The following is a 17,843-nucleotide window of genomic DNA, read 5'->3' as shown; positions in this document are numbered from 1 at the left end:
CTGTTGCTAGGGGAGGCCTAGGCTGTCGTTGGGGGCGGCCTAGCAGCGGCCGTCATGTCGGCGGCGCTGAGATTTGGCGTGCTTCTTTTCTTGTCGCCGCTTCGGGCAGTCGAGCCCAGCACCGAGTTCCCGTCCAGCTCAGAAGCGCCATCGAAGACCCGTGCTACCGCTTGGGAGCGGGGTCGTAGCGGGCCGGCACCGCTCACGGACGGTGGGTGCCGGGTGGGGCGGGGGGCTGCGCGGCGCCTGGCCGAGGGGAGGCCCTCTCAGGACCTTGTAGGAGTCTCCGCTCACTGCTGGGGCCTTGGGCCTCCTCTATTTAGGATGAGACTGTGAGGCAGCTGCCCTGCTTCCTTCTGGTGTTTATTGCCGTGGCACAAGTTTGTCCCAGACTTTAAATCCAGTCCTGTTTCTTTGATATGCAGTGCTATCACGACACAGATCACAAATGTTTGTCATTGTGGTGTCAGAAAGGGCTTCCCGCTGTCTTTTAGTTGGCAGGTAGACTTTTATTTAACTTCTGATTTCCCAGTGTAGTTGTCACCAGCAAAGTTTCTCTCAAAACACGTTGTCCCAGTCTGTGCCTCCTTAGGGAAAAGAGCCCTAAATCCTCCAACTCAGAGAGAGAAATTCGCAGTCTCATTGTCTGTGATCAAACTGCTCTTGTTGACAAGGTGAGCTAGAGGTTCCATCAAAACTCAGCTGACAGAACAACAGCACCTCAGAGATTCCAGGAATGGTGTGGGAACTGTTCAGATGGTCAGAGAGCATCCAGGAGGCCCAGGAGAAGTGGGAAATAGTCAGATGGAAATAAAAGAGGGATAGTTTTGAAAGCAAGCATTCTTTTGAAATCTTGTCTGCAGTGTCTGTGCTACCCTTAAGTTTAGATTTATTACGGAACAGCAACTCTCAACAACAGCTCAATAAAATATTAAATATTCCTTGAATATGTAAACTGGAAAACCTTAGAGTTTTTTTTTTTTTAAGAAGCTGCCAAATTTATTTAATATAGACCATTTACAGTATTGCTAGAACTTGCTTTCTGTATTGTTACAATATTTAACAGTATCTAAAGACAGAGGGAAAAAACAAAGAGGTCAACTCTGGTTATGCTGGCACATCAGGGAAGTGTATTTCTGCACTCCAGGGCATTCTCAATACCTATAAATCACTGCTCTTATCAAAATGTTGCGAGTTTTTTTTCTTCCAGATATATGAAGCAAATTGATAAACATAATTTCACTACCTTGTAACAAACAGATAAATGTAGCATCACTGCTTTGTTTGTATCTTTTCTTGTGCAGGACCCAGTTTCATACTTTTATACCTTCAAAATTCCTATAAACTCAGTTGCTTTTTCAATTTCACAGGGAAAAAAAATGTCAGATTCTGGTACGCTCCCAGTTTTGTTATTTGCTCCTCATGGATTTGCTAAGTGACAGAAAAGAGCTTTTAAAAATGACTTGGAGAAAAAAAAAAAAAACAAAAAACACAACACACACAAAAAACCAGCCTGAATTTGGATATAGACTTTTGCCCATTGTCAAAATAAGGCGAGGTGAAAATTGAAAGTGTTAGAGATCATGCTGTAGTGTGCAAAGTTCCAGTCCTAATTGGAATTTAAATCTTTTCTCCAGTTGCCAAGCTGTGTGTTTGTGATCTGCTGGTGGCACAGTGTGATATAAATTGCTGTTGTGACCCTGACTGCAGTGCAGCAGATTTCAGTCTCTTTACTACGTGTTCAGTTCCAGTTGTCACGTAAGTGAACAAACAGCTATCTGAAATACAAAATTCAGTTTTATTTGTCTCATATATTTGTATGAGCCCTATATTCTCCTCTGACAGATTTCTAACCAGTCTCTTCCCCTGCCTTCCTAGCCCCTTCCTACCCTTTCCCCAATCCTTAGGCCTGTAAACTTTTGGCTCCCAACCAGGCAGAACAGCAAATTGGCCTCCCAGCCCAATTTCTCATTCCCTGTTTTCTAAATTTGTGCTTCTTCCTTTTTCTTCCTGTTGTTCTGTCCTACTGTGCGTGGGTGCTTTACTGATGAAGCCTTGCATTGAAGGAAGAAGAATGTATCGTCAGACCTTCATCAATATAATGCAGTGTCTGGAATTTAAGAAGGCTGATGCCACGCGACCATCTGGCCACCTCCATAATCCAGCAGCAGCTTCTCAGTAACCTCTAATTGAGGTTTACAGTATCAACTAGAAACATGATCAATTCAGGGCTTAATGAAATGGTGTGAGTGTTGCTCTGATCCTAGTTCTACAAGTCAGTGGTCTCAGCCTGCTGCCTCGCTGCCAGTCTGTCACTTTACAAACAGTGAAACATAACTTTATATGCATAAAGTAACATTGCTGGTTACTTCCTTGCTATTTACAGTTTATCTGAAAACCTAATTTTTTTTTTACTTAATTTCATCCTCTCAAAAAGGAGTTATGAAAGCTCACTTTGTTATCTTAATGTAAAATCTCTTGGTGACTTCGCAGAACAATAAGTACAGCACTTCAACCCACCTTCTGCATAAATTATGCCAATCTGAATGCTGGGGTTTATTCTTGGTGCTTTGAAATTTGAATTAGCAGTCATCCCAGACTGCCATTTCTTATTGTTCTTGCACATAATGACTACTGCTACCCATTTATAGATATTTAGGTATATCAGAAAGGTCTAATCAACGCCTTCCTGAATGACAGTTAAATTGCCTCAGGTGACTGTTCTGTCTTTGTCAACTAGAAATGCATAAAATGAAGTTGTAGTTGTCCCCTAAAATTCTGTTCTATAAAATGTTCATTTTGCATGAAATTTCCAATGACTGCAAGTATTGTGGATCTCATTATTTACATTTGGATCTATGTACATTTGTGTAATTGTGGTAATCGTTGAACGGATTTTGCCTGATCAGAAGTGAGAGGTTATGTAATGCATCTGAAATACTGAGGAAAAAGGGTGTTTGGTACAGGATGTGATCCTGGTAGCCAGCATTTAAGTTTAGCTCCGTGCTTAAAAGGTCATTTTGGAAAGCTGTTTCACTTTCTCAGTACCTGCCACTGACTGCTGTAACTCTGCCATTTGCTGCCTCAGCACACAAAGAGAACTTTAAAATATGGTCAGTAGTAACTTCTAGTGGATCACTGATTTTTTTGTTATTACTTGCAGAGGTGACAGCCGTCTTTGTAGTCAGAAAGCTGCCATATATTCACTTGATACTGAAGCAAATCCACCAGAAAGAGTTTTTAAATTAGTTGACCATGTAAATCCCAGTGTTTTCTGCATTCATGCTACAAACTGTAAGTAATGTTATTGCCAATATTAAGCATTGGACACCTGTTTTTAGAAGCTCTCTGGGTACAAAAATAGACTGAAGTTAACAATAACTAAACTTATCAGAAAACTGATTGTTCTGTGCTCGTGGTCCTTATGTTGTAATACTTTTATTTGTGAAACTGTCTCGTACTCCAAGTCTTAGTCTTCTCTGTTGAAAGTATGCTCCTGGCTCTAACGAAGCTTAATTAACAATTTTAATCTAATTTTATTTTCCATTGGCGAATCAAGAGTTGAAAAGTGACATTTTCCTTAAAAAAGGTTATATGTTTTATCCTAAAAGTCATCTCATTCTTTAAAATGTTTTGGCAGATGAACAAGCACTCTCCTTTAGCTCCCCTGAAATACCTACTGCTGAAAATTTTGATCAGCTGCTTAGAAAGTATGGAAGGGCTACTTTCAGTGCTGAGCCCGACAGCTGGAGTATGAACTCAGATGCTTCAGATTCTTCTGATGCAAATGAAAGTTACAGATATGAGGTACATGATAGCATGATTCAAGTAGTATTAAATTGCCTTGTAAAAAAGCAAGCGGGCATTGTTTACATTTGCTTGTAAAAAATTGCAGTACTGTAAAAGAAAAATCCTTGTTTTGTTCTTTAAACATAGAAATATAGAAAGAAACTGTAGTGTTGCTTTGGCTTTCTTCAAAAGTGAGCTGGAGTTTTAAGATCTGAGAAAAGTAACTGGCTGTTCTGAACAAAGAAAGCTGTTAGTGGTGGCTTAAGGATTGACATGCAAAGCAGTATGTGGTGTTGACAGATGTAATGGAAAAAAGAACTTCTGTTATACAGATTTGCTGTTCATGCAAATGCTCTAAAACTTTCCATGAACCAAAATACACCCATATATTTGAATATGGCATTTTGTTTGCAGTATGGGGTTCCTATACAGACGGTGGATGCGTTTCTCAGGCTGCCAAGTCCTGTCGTCTCCTCTTGGTGCTCTGATGCAAACCCTGCAGGTTGGAAAATGCAGTTGAATTCCAGTTTATCTGCAGTAGAATATTCTGTTCTAACTTGAGTTTCATCAGTCAGTGAACCATCACACACACCAATGTAAATTCAGGTGAAGATTTGTGAGCAAACGTTTTCCAGATATCTTCTGAGTCTGTGGAGGTTTTTTTGGACGTAGGTTGGGAGTCGTATTGCAGCTGTTAGACATTCAGAGCTAGATCTGGGAATCCTTGGTTGGTATCTCTTTTAAATGTTTTGTTTATGCAACAGTAAAACACCACTGACTTCATAATTGATTTAATTGATGTAGTGAAGCAGTACAAAGGTGACACTGTGAGGGTGTGTTGCATAAGCATGACCTAACTGGGCAACCTCTTTAAGACATCTCTTTAACAGAATGAGGTTTCTTTCACAGTTTGAATGCAACTGCAGTCAGACTTGCAGACTTGAACCCTACATTTTGAACTTTCAGTTTCTTGGAAATCTGTAAAGGATAACAACCAAAAAGAAGCTTGCATTTTCCAAGACCCGTTGTTATTGTTAAATATGTTCTTCCGTAGTTTTTTACTTGTGTTTTTCATAATTAGTCTTTAATTTCCTTCAGCAAGACTTTGTGACTCTCTTCCAGGGTTCTTAGTGCAGCAGGCTACAAAATGCATTCGATCAATCAGCGTGGAAAACTGTGGCAACATTGAAGCAGCTAGTATGCTTTTTTACATCAACTCCAGCATTTTAGCAGTAAGTATGGTCTGAAAGCATCATACAGCTGACTGTCCGTATTACATAGTGTTTTGCATTTGCAGAATGAAGTAACTGCTATTGCCTACAGGATATGATGTTTGTTTTTGGTATTTAAACCATGGGTTAGAAAAAATCCAGCAGAGTTTCATATAGAAAGCTTTTAGAAATGTTTTTACTTCATGCTGAAGTAACAGAAGCATTTACCCTTGTCTGCTCAGCCAGCGAAAGTAACGGTCTGGAAGACAGAAACTTGTGTCACTGAGCTAACTTTGCAGTGGCAGCAGTTTTATGTGCTTGTGCCTGTAAATCTTTGTACTTAAAGAATCTGTAAGGTTGAATAGTCTTCAGTTTTTAATAATGGTGTTAATGTAGAGTTAATGTACACGTGTGCAATGATCTTCGTTATACTCCTCAAAGAATGTGACCTTTTACTCCTCTGAGAGTGAACATGTTCATATCCAGCCTACTACCAAATCCAGTCTGTGGCTGTTTTTCAAAGCTAAGGTTACTTTTTCATTCTTTTTTGAACAGGAGGTTCATATTTATACAGAAGTCCCCTGTGCAAATGTTGAGGAATATTAGAGAGGGCCAAATGGACAGTAAAGCTGGCTTGTAGGCAGCTCCCCTTGTGAAGATGGGACGTGAAAACAAAAATTATTTTGTTTTGGAATGGTCAGAGGGCAGAGCAGGGAACCCTTTCAGTGCCAGCAGGTGGAGCTAGTGGCAAAAGAAATGGCGAAATCCCAGGGAGGCCGGGAGCCTTTGGTGAGCAGAGTCACACAAGTGTTCCTTTCAGAAAACCCCATCATTAGGAGCTCACACGAGGCAGCTTGAGAGATACGAAGGCCTTTCTGACAGAGTGACCACGTGTAACCGTGCACTTGTAATGACAGAGGGATACTTAACTTCTCATTTATCTGTTTAGAGACCATGAAATTACGGACTCAGTATCATGAGAATGGGGCAACAAAAGCTCTTCTTTGGGTACAGTCTTGCAGATTTCCTAAATTAGCATTCTGTGAATGGTTACAAATGTTTCTGCACAGACTTGTAGTATGAAGAATGTTCTCTAACACCCTGAGGACCAACAAAATGATACACAGCAGTAGTAATGCCGTACTGAGGTGCCTTCTCTTTTCGGGTGCAAATGAATTTTTTCAGCCTTCGTTCTGAGTTGCAATCAGCGTCAGAGGGAAATATCAGATTTGTCTTGTACTTCTTGTATGCCTTGCATGTTTGTTAGGAGTGCAGACAAAGCTCAGCCTGGTGGAAAACTGCTGGTAGTCACTAAGAAACTTTCCAGTTGCCAGGGGAAGAAGAGCACTGAACTGTAAGATTTTGCATAGTAGCCACAAATAGCAGTTATTTTCACACTCCCTAAATACAGCAGAGTGTATCCAATGACTCTCAGTATTCAAAAATCACTGTAATGACAGGGAGTTAAACAGGCAAAGCAATTAAACCTTAATTGCTTTACTTAACTGCTACTTGTAATAGTTCATACCTTTGCTATTGTTTGAAATTGCTCTTTTATTCTTCTCTAGGTGCCTAAATCAAGTCAGATGGTAAGTATCTTTCTAACTTGGAACTGGGGGGGGTAAACTTCTTACTCTGTTATAGGCAGCGGGAGTTTTTCACTGACTTCATCAGACCAGTGATTTCAGCCTTGTTCTTTAGAGCAAAAAGTAAAGCAAAAATCCCCTGCACCTGCCTTAGGACAAAAATGCTGCAGTTTTTATTCAGTAATAATATTAGCAGCTCCAAGATAACGTGCTACCAACAAATATCGTGCTATCTGCAGGTAACTTTAATCTGATGGAGTACCCCAACATGAAACTATTGGCTAATTTTATTTGCTTTTTTAGTTGAACTTCATCAATATGCTTGCTTAAAAGACTATTGACTGCTGTCCCTGCAGAGCAGAACTTCTGAAGAGTCACAAATGTAACGATACAGAAAAAGCCAGAAATAATTATACATCATATTTGGAAATGACACTGATTATTTTTCAGGTTAACATTACTGTCCGGTCCGTAGTTGTCCAGTCTCTGAATGGAATGCAGACTTTACTTAACAGCAGTGATGTCCTCAGGCACCCTGTGATTTTGAATGAACAATGCATAAATGTAGTTCTTGGGGTAGGTATGGCATTTGCCTTTCCCTCTTTTGTTTAGTGGAAAATGTGTGCATCAAATAACTTTTGAGTCACAGCTTACAAAGATGTGAGAGAAGCCTTGCCATTTCCATAGATTGTGGTACCTCCAAAGCCAGTATCACAAGAGAAGCACAGACTTTAGGATAGAAGAATACATTTTGCAACAAAATAATATCAGTCAAGATGAAATATTTTTTATTATTGCTCTACATATATAACAGGATGGACAATAAATGAGTTTAGAATCCAGATTGCCCTTAGGAGAATATGACTTAAGGCACAGTGGTAGCAGAGACAGAGGAATACATACTGCAGGTTACCTCTTTATCCTAAGTAGGTGCGCATTAGAATTACACCTAGAAGTTTATCAAGAATTCAGCTTTGAAGAGGCTCCAAACCTAGATCTGTTTTTAAACATTGCTAATCAGTGGCTTCATTTGGTAACAGTCACGTCCTAAATATGCTGATGTGGCTACTAACTTCTTTGCAAATGCTATGCTTCTGTCAGATCAAATCACAGCTTTTCTTGTGGCCTTAAAACTCCCTCTCTTCTGAGGTCAGAAATGATGGGCAAAATAGAATAAATAACAAGCACTGAAAATACTGCTTTATTTTGAGGGGGAAGCTCTTGTTCAGCTTCTTCTATTTTCTGAGCCCATTCTTATTGCAACTGAGGATAGAGTACATCTCTACAACGCAGCTGAGTGTTTCTTAAACAAGGAGGAAGGAAAACAATACTTATATAGTTTTAAATTCCTTTATTTTAGTTCCATACTCTTATCTACTTGTTCTAATTAGTATCTAAAATGTTCCATTTTCAGGTGAGTTATCATATTACATACACAGACACAGGAGAAATAACAGAAGCAGCTGCTTCTTTTGTCTTGGGAGCAGTTAACAAAGAAGCACTTTCAATACAACAGAGCTTTGAAATCAGCTTTACTCAGGTAACTGCTAGAGATGTTATGGATGACTTGGTGAAAGACATTTAATTACAAAACTTATTAAACTTGAATCAGAGCAATTGTTAGCAGCAAGGTAAAAATGTAACTTGTCCTGACGACACAGATGAGGCAGCATTTCAGAAGTGGGCATTAGGGGCCTCCAGAGACTGTTATTGGTGTGCAGAAGACTCATCCTGTCACTGTGTACGAGCATATCCAGAGAAAGCAAAGCTGATCCCACTATCAGAAAACTGGGATATTCTTGCAGCGAAGCTTTACTGCTGTACAAAGCAGTTAATAACTGGAAGAACACTGAAACATTTTACCATTTTCCAAATATTTCAGCACAAGATGAGTAATACTGTAAATCTGTGTTGCAGGTGAATACAAATCCAGTTCTTTTCAGTGGTAATCCTGGTTATGTTGTTGGACTGGCTGTAAGAGCAGGCTTCAAGCCACAAGGATATCCTTTCCCTGCTGCAGTTCTGCTTTCAACACTTGTTCTGCTCCAACTTCACAAGGACTTTCTAGCTTGGACACCCTGTACATTTTATCAGTTCCTTACTGAAAGTAAATGTATGCTTTTTGGCTGTGTTCTAGAAGTGATCAATGCCTGTCCTCACTGCAATCTCCTGGAACTGTGCAGTGAGGTAGACTCAGATCTTCACTGCATTCTCTAATGCTTCTCCGTGGTTTAAGAGGAGTCTTGGGTTACTGCAGCATTTTAGATAAATCTTAAGGATCTGACTACAGATTCTTTCTTCATAGTCCTCAAGTATTGTGTTTCCCTTTAACTGTGCATTACATCAGGCATCATTCAGAGTACCAACGAATACAGTCAGCTCACTATTCTGCAAAGCACAGCCAACCAAGATTGTCTCACAGCACAGGAAGCCAGAACCCCAGTGTTATTTGGTTACAACATGATATCAGGCTGTAAGTTACGGTAAGAGGATTTTTTGTTTCCTTATTCAGTGCTTTTAGCCCCACAACAACTCTTTCCATTAGGATCTGTTCACATCCTGGGACATTCATACTGCTGTAAGAGTATTGGGAATAGAGTATTTAATTATAAGAAATATCATTTAATTAACAACGTTCTTTCTCTTGGAGAGATTGTTCACATTAGCCACTTTAGCCAGAAGGCTTGAGCAGTGCGTGACAGCAAGGAGAAATTACTTCTGTGCCAAACCAATGGATTTTGCTGTAACTTTTTTTTTTTTTATCCCCCCCCCCCCCGGAAGAATTACAGCAGCTATGAATTGCCAGCCCTTGGCTCAGATCCTCCTGGATTTACTGATGGGACAAAGCTTTCCTGAATATGTGGCCTCATTTGGAAATTCTCAAGCCCAGGATGTGCTTGACTGGGTGCCAATAACTCACCATCGCATCTCAGAACAGGTGAAGATGAACTCTTCCCCCCCATTATCACCCTTTCTATCTCCTGTTCTGGGATCTGAACCTGTTCTCAGCTTAGGTTTCTCAGACCTACACGAAAAAAAGTGCAGAAAAAAAACAAACAAACTGGAGGTCAGTTCCTCTGGAATATTCAGAAACAAGGAACATTTCCCTCTTGCTGTAAAGAGAGCACTTATGCTACTTTGAGTGGGTTGAATGACAGTTCATCCTCAACTGCAGCTTCTGTAGAATTTTTTTGCATCTTTTTTGCAGCTGAACATTGAATGATTTCTATAAACAGGAACATGAGAGTTAAAAAAGAAATAACCTGGAAATATTTAAGGTTATAAAATCCAAAACTCTGCCTTGGCAAAATTAAGGGTTTTCTACTGTCCCAACCACATTCTAAGATGACACTATTAGGAAAGCCTTCTTGCTGAAAAGAGCCAGCTCAGCACTGTCATTAACAGCCAAAGCCCTGCTCAGATCCAGCAGCCCTACCTGAAGTTCACTTACGAGGTCAGTTCGTCGCCTATGGAGAAACTTCAGAGACGCCCCCAAGCTGTGGCTGTGCTGTCTGTGCAGGCAGCAGTGCAGGGCGCAGGCACGGCTGAGCTGCTCTGCTGACCTCCTGCAGAGAGCTTCCTGGGGGCACTGTGCTCAGCTAATAAGATGAATAAGGCATGAGCTTGCTCCCATACCAGTCAGACAATGAGAGGATTTCTAACACTTTTCAGAGCTCCTGCCAAATACCAGCAGCACTTGACATAGAAGTGAAGTGGACTAAATACGGATCCCTAGTCAACCCACAAGCCAGAATAGTAAATGTTACAGCAACAATCACTACTACTACATTGAAGCAGGTATGTAATTAAATTACAGGATCTCAGATAAAAAGAATGGCTTGTTTTGCTTAGGTATCAGCTGTGCAACAGTGACCTGGTTAATCTCTCTAGATAAAGATAACACTTTATATTAGAACATATCACACCCACCAGATTCTGTTCCAACTCAAACATGACTGTGGGCAGCTTGCCAAAGCTTCAGTAAAATTTGTACATCAGCCACGAAAAGAATTGTGGAACTATACATGGAAAAACCTTATTGCAAATAACAGCAAAAAACAGAATTCAGTTTAAACAAAGCAGTCATACAAGGAGAAGAGCAAGGCTAATGCCTGTTTGTATTTTCATTGCAGCTTCCTCTGGGAAGAGAAAGGACTATTCCTATAACAAGTTCTGTTGTTTTCACTGATATTTCTTCACCTGCAGAACCAGGCTATAAAGCTTGGCCCACCATTAATGCCAAGTTACCCCATGACTTTTTCTTCCCATTTGTCTAAGGTAAGTGCCCAAGCCAAAAAAAAAAAAAAAAAAAAGGATAAAAAGCTAATCTCTTTAATTTCTCTTTCTATTTTTAATCCATTTCCCAAAGAAGCAAGGTTTATCCAGTCACTGTGCTGGCCAGCCTTTCCTTCCAAACTGTAAGCATGCCGAGTTAAAAACTGTTCAATAGAAGAAAAGGTGAGTGAGCCCTCGTGAGGGTTCTCAAAAGCTTTAAGGCAGGGGGAAAAAAAGAAAGCAGCATGAGTGATGAGTTGCACCAATTGCACTTCTGCTGGGAGGAAAAAATGTTGCACATGAGCTTCTTGGGGGCTGCAAGCTGGCCTGTCAGCACACATTCAGCCAGCAGCTGGGCACTCTGAGCTCACCCCAGATCAATGGTCTGGGGCTCACAGCAAGCAGGCAGAAAGGGAAAGAAAGGGAAGGAGCACAGCTCCATAGGAAACTAGGCTTTATTATTCTGTGAACAGCAGAGCTAATTGTTAATTAATCATGTGGCATTAGATAAGGCCTCCGCTTTATCTGTTTCTATAGTTGAATGAGATGCACATTCCTAGTTATTTTCCCCAAATCACTAATTTATTACATTTCTTTTTAAAAATGTGAACAGTTAAATGATGCTTTCAGAAGAGTTCAGTGACCCTCCGGCTGGCTGTGGCTAAAATCAATTGGAGAAGCCTGCTGCAGTCAACACCTTTTGAAATTCCTATTCCTCAAGTCTCACTCTTTAACTATAAAATACCCCAGGGCTGCCAGTACCTGAACAAGTTGACATGGTGTTCAGACACCAGCCTTGTCCTTTAGAACGTGCTTCCTAATTTATTTATTTTTCTAACTGTTCCCAGAAGTCCACTCACCTAGATCTTGTCTTACAGATTCCTTTAATGTGTTGATTTATGAGCTGTGGAAGCAGATGACTTTGTAGCCCAGCAGGCTGCAAACGAACACTTAAATGGAAGAAGAGATGATAGAATACAGGATCAGAACTCAGATCTGTTGAGAATCAAGCATTGTTTGACATAAGATGGCATGTGTTTGCCTCCATTTTGCTGCTCATGTGATTGCTAGCTAAAGAAGTCAGATTACATAAATAATGAAGTGGCACAAGCAGCAACAGAAAATGAATCAACCAGCAGCGTGAAAAAGAACTATTAGCAAAGAAGAGATGTAGCAGTGGTGAATGGTCAGCTGTGAGAGATGAAATGACCTTTCCAGCCTGGATTCTTACGTCTGCTACAGCAAGTTTCTACAAGGTGATGCAAAACAAAGAACCTTATCACTGAAAAACAGAATTCCTTGAAATGAGTGGTACTTCCTGAATGTACAGCTTGTAAAGTTGTGTCTTTATTAAATTATTTTGCACTTGTCTGTACAGCTGTACAAGGGTCTTGTGGAGTCACTGTTTACAGGGAGCACTCATTTAATTTTCCAGTGAAGCTATTTTTGCAATCCCAAGATCTAATCAAAGTGTGGTCAGATAGAAAACATTTACAGAAACACTACAGCAGAGAAAGCAGGCAGAGAGGAAAACCCTTCAGGTCAATCTGATACGTTTCAACGCTGCACTCGCCACGGCAGACTTCCCCACCTTGGAAAACTGGCCTTCTACGTTTGCTCGCTGATGAGCCCGTGCTGTTTTAACATCCTGGTAAGCCTCTCAATTTCTTGCTCCTGTTGGAGACAAAAGTCACCCCGTTCACACAGCTCTGACCTTAAAGTAGTTTCCTAGATTCCTACAGATCTTCCCATTGCTGGAACGTGTCTCACTGCAGGAAAACAGGACAACCTGGCTAACACAAGTAGGACAGAGGTAGCCGTCATTCCTTTGAAACAGAAACACTCAGGGAAGCAGAGGCAAGGCTGCGGTTCCTCACAGACACAACCTCACAACTTGCTGATGAGGAAACCAAGCTGGCAGCAACAAGCTTGCAAAAGAATCCCAGGCCAGCTTGTTGTTGGGAGCAGCTGGTAGGTAAAGCATGATTAATTTAAAAGTGTTTTCTTACCTTCTCCACACAGCTGTGTTGAAGTTGTTCAACCTTTGTGGCGAGTTTCAGGTTCACCTGCTTTAGCTTGGACACTTGTTGTTCAGAGCGGGTCTTCACCGATAAAATTATTCCTGTGCAACAATTCACAGTGGGTTCATTTTACAATGTAAAACAACCACTAGCAGGAGGTGAATGGTACACAGGGAGTTAAGCTCGTTCCTCTCAAGCTCTGCTTCTGTCATCTTACAACCACCTTTCCCAAGTGCTTTTCTTAATGAGGAGGTTTTTAGATGAGCCACCCCAGGGACTCGGATACCGATGCTCTGCTGGGAAGAGGCAGTCTGGCCTCGGAGCTGAATTATTCTCTCAAACTGTCATTCAAAGCCTGACTTTGAATTCAGTCCATTGGCAGAGCTGGGGGGATGTAACCAGTGCCTCGTACAGTGAGGGGCTGCATTCTAGCAGGGCTCAGGGCTCCCATCACAGGACCTGCTGAGCAGCAGCACACAGCTCAGCCCTGGGCACAGTACTGCTGCCAGCACCACACGGTTTGGCCTCAACTTGTGCAACCCAGCAGCAATGGCACACAGTTTCCCCTTAGAGCAGAAATGACACCTCTCTACCAAATTATTCTTAGGTTATTACATGTGAACTCAAGTCACACAGTGAAGGCAGTTTCTTCCCACTCTTTTCTGAGGGGAAAAAAACCAAACCAACCAACCAAACAAACCAAAAACCTGCTTGGTAAGAGCACCAAGAACAGCACAATCTCCCTGACAGCTCTTCTGCCTGTTTACAGCACAACATGCACTAACTCAGCCACCAGTGCATGCCTGTGTTTCCAGTGCTACAGGCCTGCAGTTTTGGGGTTCATTTCTCCAAAAACAAACAAGCAATGCTGCTTATTTGCACTGACAACATCAAACAGCTTCCACCTGCTGTAACCCGGCCTCTACCAACCAGCAGGGGCTGAAAGCACCAAACTACACAGCACCCAAAGTTCACAGTGGTTTGGTACCAAGCACAGAACCAAGCAGGTGGGCACGGTGAGCAGCCCTGCCATGAGAACAGAAACACCCAAGGATAAGGTTTATTTGCAAAAGCAGTGCTGTTTTCCCACTATGAAATGGTGCATTAAGAGATACCAAGCTCCTGTGGCTTATGCATCTACAGACCAGGCTGCTTTCTCTCCAACATCCACTCCCAAAGGGCTCAAGTTGCTCTCATCTCCTCTCAGCCTCCAGAGACACTGTCCCCATCAGAATGGCACCAGAGGTGCCAGTTACAGGGACTAAGAATCTCTTTTCTTCCTACTCCGACTCACAGGACTTACAGCCCTGAGGCTCAGGAGGCTCACTCCTCACCAGGAGTGCATTTGTAGGCACAGGGCTGGGGTCTATACTCAGGCTATGGTTTCACGCAGGAATTAGGGATAAGCTCATTACCAGTATATTCTTCAAAAAGATAAATAAATAAATCACAAAATGACTTTTCTTCAAAGGTAGGAAATGGTTCCAGCTATGGCAGATTTAGAAGTGTCAGAACTTACAACCGTTCACCACAGTTTATAATTCCAACAGAAAGGTCTAATTTGGGAACATCTTGTATTCCTCTTTTTACAGCAAATCCTTTGCCTCCCAGCGAGAAAAACCCAGCAGAAGATCAAGATGTTCCCTGCAGCACCCCGGGGGGATGACGGAGCTGCAGCAGAGCGACAGAGCCAGCAAACCCACACTGGTGCAGCTCACCTTGCTCCCTGCTAAAGCACTGCCAAGAGGATCCTGCGACGCAAACAACGCTGTGCGTCACATCCCTTCAGGAGGGAGCTGTGCAAGAACAGCGTTCCAGTGGCTTGCAGGGGAACGTGCTGCTGTGCGCCCGCCACCGAGTCATCGCACCCACACCAGCAATGGGTTGTTTTTGTTCCAGAGAGACGACAGCCTCGCAAAGGTCACACCCCAGTACAACTTAATTTGGTGAGAGAACAGGACCCTGCGCTCTTTCTTTGAGGTGGGAAAGAACATGCAAGGTAACTCAGGGAAGGGCAGCAGACCCAGCCTGTGCCACGTACCGTTGATGATCCTGGCCACACGCCACAGCCGCAGCAGTATCAGGAGCCCCACAGCTTCAAACTCGTGCTCCCGAAAGAGCAGGACGAGGTCGAGGATGAAAGACACGACGACAACGATGCTGTCCAGCACTTCGAACTTGTGGTGGAAGAACTCCCGGCCATAAATGAAGATTTTAAACCCCACCTCAACGAGGAAGATGGTGAGAATAGAAAGGGAGAGGTAGTGGAAAACCTGTGAAAAGAAAGTGCAGATTTAGAGTTAGGAAACCATCCTGTCTACGTGTGTGGGGCAAGCTGGGAGCCCCTGCCACTCGAGGGCACCTCTGGCTGAGCTCTGCAATAGACTTTGGCTGAACCAGAGAAGAAGAGTGGTGAGTACAATGCAGCTCTGCTGAGCCCAAGGAAACACAGAGCTGCTGCACAGACCATGGGCTGGTCAGCTTTCTGGCAAGCTCTGTAGCACCAAAGAGAGGGAAACAGCAGTTCCTCTTGATCCTTTCTTGTGTTTTACCTTTGGGGCTATGTGATATTTGTCTGGATGGATGATCTTCAAGTCCATCAGCAATTCCCCAAGGACCAGCAAGGCATCCACGATGACCAAGAAGACAATGACAATCTGTTGGAGAAGAACTCAGGTGAACCTCTCCAAGTGCAGCAGATGGGCACAAGTCCATAGGAAACCACTCAGCTCCCACCCTGCACCCGATCCCACACCATTTCTGCTCCCACAGGTGCCTTCAGGCCGAGCTTTGCCTCGTTTCCCTTTGCCTCTGCTTACCCTGCCTCACCTGAAACCTGCGCGAACTGAAGAGCTTCTTCATCACATCTTGGAAGGTGACGTGGGCACGGGAGGGCTCCAGTTTGATCTCCGAATCCTTCTCCCCATTGTCCTCCTCCTCTTCCTCCCACTTTTTATAATCGTTGCTCCACTGTACGGGGTCATCCCCCACCACCGTGAAGTGTTTCAGGTACCGGGACATGGCTCCGGATCAAGCGAGCATCACCTGCCTGCGGGACCAGAGCTGAGCGTCACCTCCCCGGGGACGCGAGATCTCCCGTTTCAGCACCGTGAGCGCGACAAGAGCGCGGCGTTTCGTTCTGAGAACAAAGCCTGCGGACGGGAAATCGCTACACGGTGCTGCCGCTTGCTTTGCATCACCGCCCACGGCACAACATGACCCCCCCACACCTCCCAGGGCTCCATGCACTGCTGAACTCTGAGGCTCTTCCTCAACACGTTACTTCCAAACATCCCAAAACTTCAGCTACAGGAGAACAGCAGCAGCCCTTATTGAGACCGATCCTCGCTGTGCACTCAGAGCCTCCCTCAGCCCTTCAGGCGGCCTCAGCCCAGCTCCTCCTGGTCCCTCTCACCCCACGCAACAGCTGTGACTTCCCTTCCTTCGCATCACCCCCAGCTCCAGCCCAAACCCGTGGATGTGGCCTGACATCGAATGGGGCTGCGGGAGGGGCTCTGACTGCTCCTATGTTCCCCTTTCACAGCCCTTCCTCTTCTGGACAACTTGGCGAGCTTGCCCAGCCCACCAACCCACTGAGAACCCTCTCTTGATGCCAGTGCATAAGTGCATCCCCATCCCCATCCATTCCTGGCCAGGAGCCCAGCATGGGCCGACGCTCGAAGCTACCAAACTGAGGGGCCGCCAGTCACAGGATCCAGAGCCGTCGCTGTGGCACAGGACAACCCAACCTATCCCCAACCTCTCCACCCTGTTGACACCGAACCGAAGCCGAGACGTTGCCAACACGGGGCCAAGATCCAAAGGAAGACGAACGTCCGCCCAACACCTTCACCCTCGACCCGGGTTGGGAAGCCGTGGCCAGGCCCCGCCGACCCACAGCCCCCCGCTGCCCCCGCAGCCCCGGTACCGTGCGCGTCCCACTGCCGCCGCTTCCCTCCCGCCGCAGCGGAGCTCCCAGCCCGGCTCCGCCCCTCCCGGCCGAGGGCGGCCCCACTGCCCCGGCCCGGCCCCACCGACTCCCCCCCCAGCCCGGAGCCTCGCTCCCTTCTTGCTGACGTTTTCCGTTTTCGCAGCATTTTTTTTTCCCAGTTCGGCCCCGATGGACGTCCATGAGCGGAAGCTGCAGGAAGAGGATGCACCAAATGGATGTTAACTTCGGGTTTGTTTTCCTAAACTTTTTTTTTTTTTGCAAAATCAGCTGCGTGCTCATTTTGCAAGAAAACAACACGAGGGCGGGCACAGAAGGGAAGCCCGAGTGCTGAGACCAGAACTCAGCTGCTGAAGAGTGCGGATCAGTCCCACGGAGCAGACGGAGGTCGGGATCAGGAGAATTACAACGGTGTAAACCTGAGAAACGTGGCCACTGTTAATCCACCTCGATTTTTAGGGGCCCTACTTACTTTGGGAACCCACCGTCTTTCAAACACAGCTGCTTTGGGAAGTGCACCGAGTAAAATCAGCTGCAAAAGGATCAGGGAGGAGTCTCTGCTGCAACGAACTCAAAATATCCTCAGTGCTCCACCAAGCAAAAGCTCTGTTTTTACCTGTTTCTTTTTCCTTCTGGAGAGCCTAACACTTTTCCCAGAACCTTAACCCAAAGCACACAGCCCTGTCCTCAGCCCGTTCCCCAGGGTGAAGGGGAAGCAGTGCATGCAATGCCCAGTGCAAAGTCCCAGAGCCCCCTCCCCAAAGCACCTACTTACAGAGAACAGCACAGGTGTGACCCTGCTGCAGCAGGAAGGAGGAGCTTTAACCTGGGCGTTTCCAGCTCATTTAGGCATTTGGTCTCAGCTGGCCCCCAAAACACCAGCGCAATCAGCAAATGCAAGAAGGCACCAGCTCAGGACTGAAGCTGCAGACAGCAGTGCTTCCTCGTGAGTGCCCTGCAGACCCGAATCTGTTCTTGGTAAGGAGTGCAGGATTTAAGGAGAAAACACAGC

At 44.3% G+C, this 17,843-nt stretch overlaps 2 protein-coding genes across 7 annotated transcripts; one reads left to right on the top strand and one right to left on the bottom strand.

Moving 5' to 3' along the window:
* The first annotated feature begins 3 nt into the window (after window positions 1-3).
* TCTN1 (tectonic family member 1) lies at window positions 4-12,236 on the top strand. 3 transcript variants are annotated; one of them, XM_052690931.1, is made up of 15 exons: window positions 6-211; window positions 1,638-1,758; window positions 3,164-3,294; window positions 3,641-3,807; window positions 4,204-4,291; window positions 4,912-5,021; window positions 6,569-6,589; window positions 7,037-7,162; window positions 8,001-8,126; window positions 8,504-8,588; window positions 8,931-9,069; window positions 9,368-9,524; window positions 10,259-10,384; window positions 10,720-10,864; window positions 11,740-12,236. In XM_052690931.1, exons 1-14 carry the CDS (start codon window positions 55-57, stop codon window positions 10,861-10,863), a joined length of 1,698 nt encoding a protein of 565 aa, XP_052546891.1. In that variant the 5' UTR covers window positions 6-54; the 3' UTR covers window position 10,864; window positions 11,740-12,236. The 3 variants fall into 3 exon arrangements, with proteins under 3 accessions (XP_052546892.1, XP_052546891.1, XP_052546890.1); XM_052690930.1 differs by having other exon boundaries at window positions 10,720-12,236; XM_052690932.1 differs by lacking the exon at window positions 10,259-10,384 and having other exon boundaries at window positions 4-211; window positions 10,720-12,236.
* Window positions 12,187-17,732, bottom strand: HVCN1 (hydrogen voltage gated channel 1). 4 transcript variants are annotated; one of them, XM_052690938.1, is made up of 6 exons: window positions 17,607-17,732; window positions 15,712-15,931; window positions 15,435-15,539; window positions 14,924-15,155; window positions 12,871-12,983; window positions 12,187-12,535 (listed from the first exon to the last, which is right to left on the bottom strand). In XM_052690938.1, the coding sequence occupies exons 2-6, from the start codon at window positions 15,901-15,903 to the stop codon at window positions 12,470-12,472; spliced, it is 708 nt and encodes a 235-aa protein (XP_052546898.1). In that variant the 5' UTR covers window positions 15,904-15,931; window positions 17,607-17,732; the 3' UTR covers window positions 12,187-12,469. The 4 variants fall into 4 exon arrangements, with proteins under 4 accessions (XP_052546898.1, XP_052546897.1, XP_052546894.1 ...); XM_052690937.1 differs by lacking the exon at window positions 17,607-17,732 and adding an exon at window positions 17,304-17,422; XM_052690934.1 differs by lacking the exon at window positions 17,607-17,732 and adding an exon at window positions 16,811-16,916.
* Between the last annotated feature and the right edge of the window lie 111 nt (window positions 17,733-17,843).

Source organism: Tympanuchus pallidicinctus, unplaced genomic scaffold (genome assembly GCF_026119805.1).
Source record: "Tympanuchus pallidicinctus isolate F22 unplaced genomic scaffold, pur_lepc_1.0 scaffold28, whole genome shotgun sequence".
NCBI lineage: Eukaryota > Metazoa > Chordata > Aves > Galliformes > Phasianidae > Tympanuchus > Tympanuchus pallidicinctus.
Note: the sequence above shows the minus strand (reverse complement) of the source record. Positions and strands in the feature narration are given on the sequence as shown.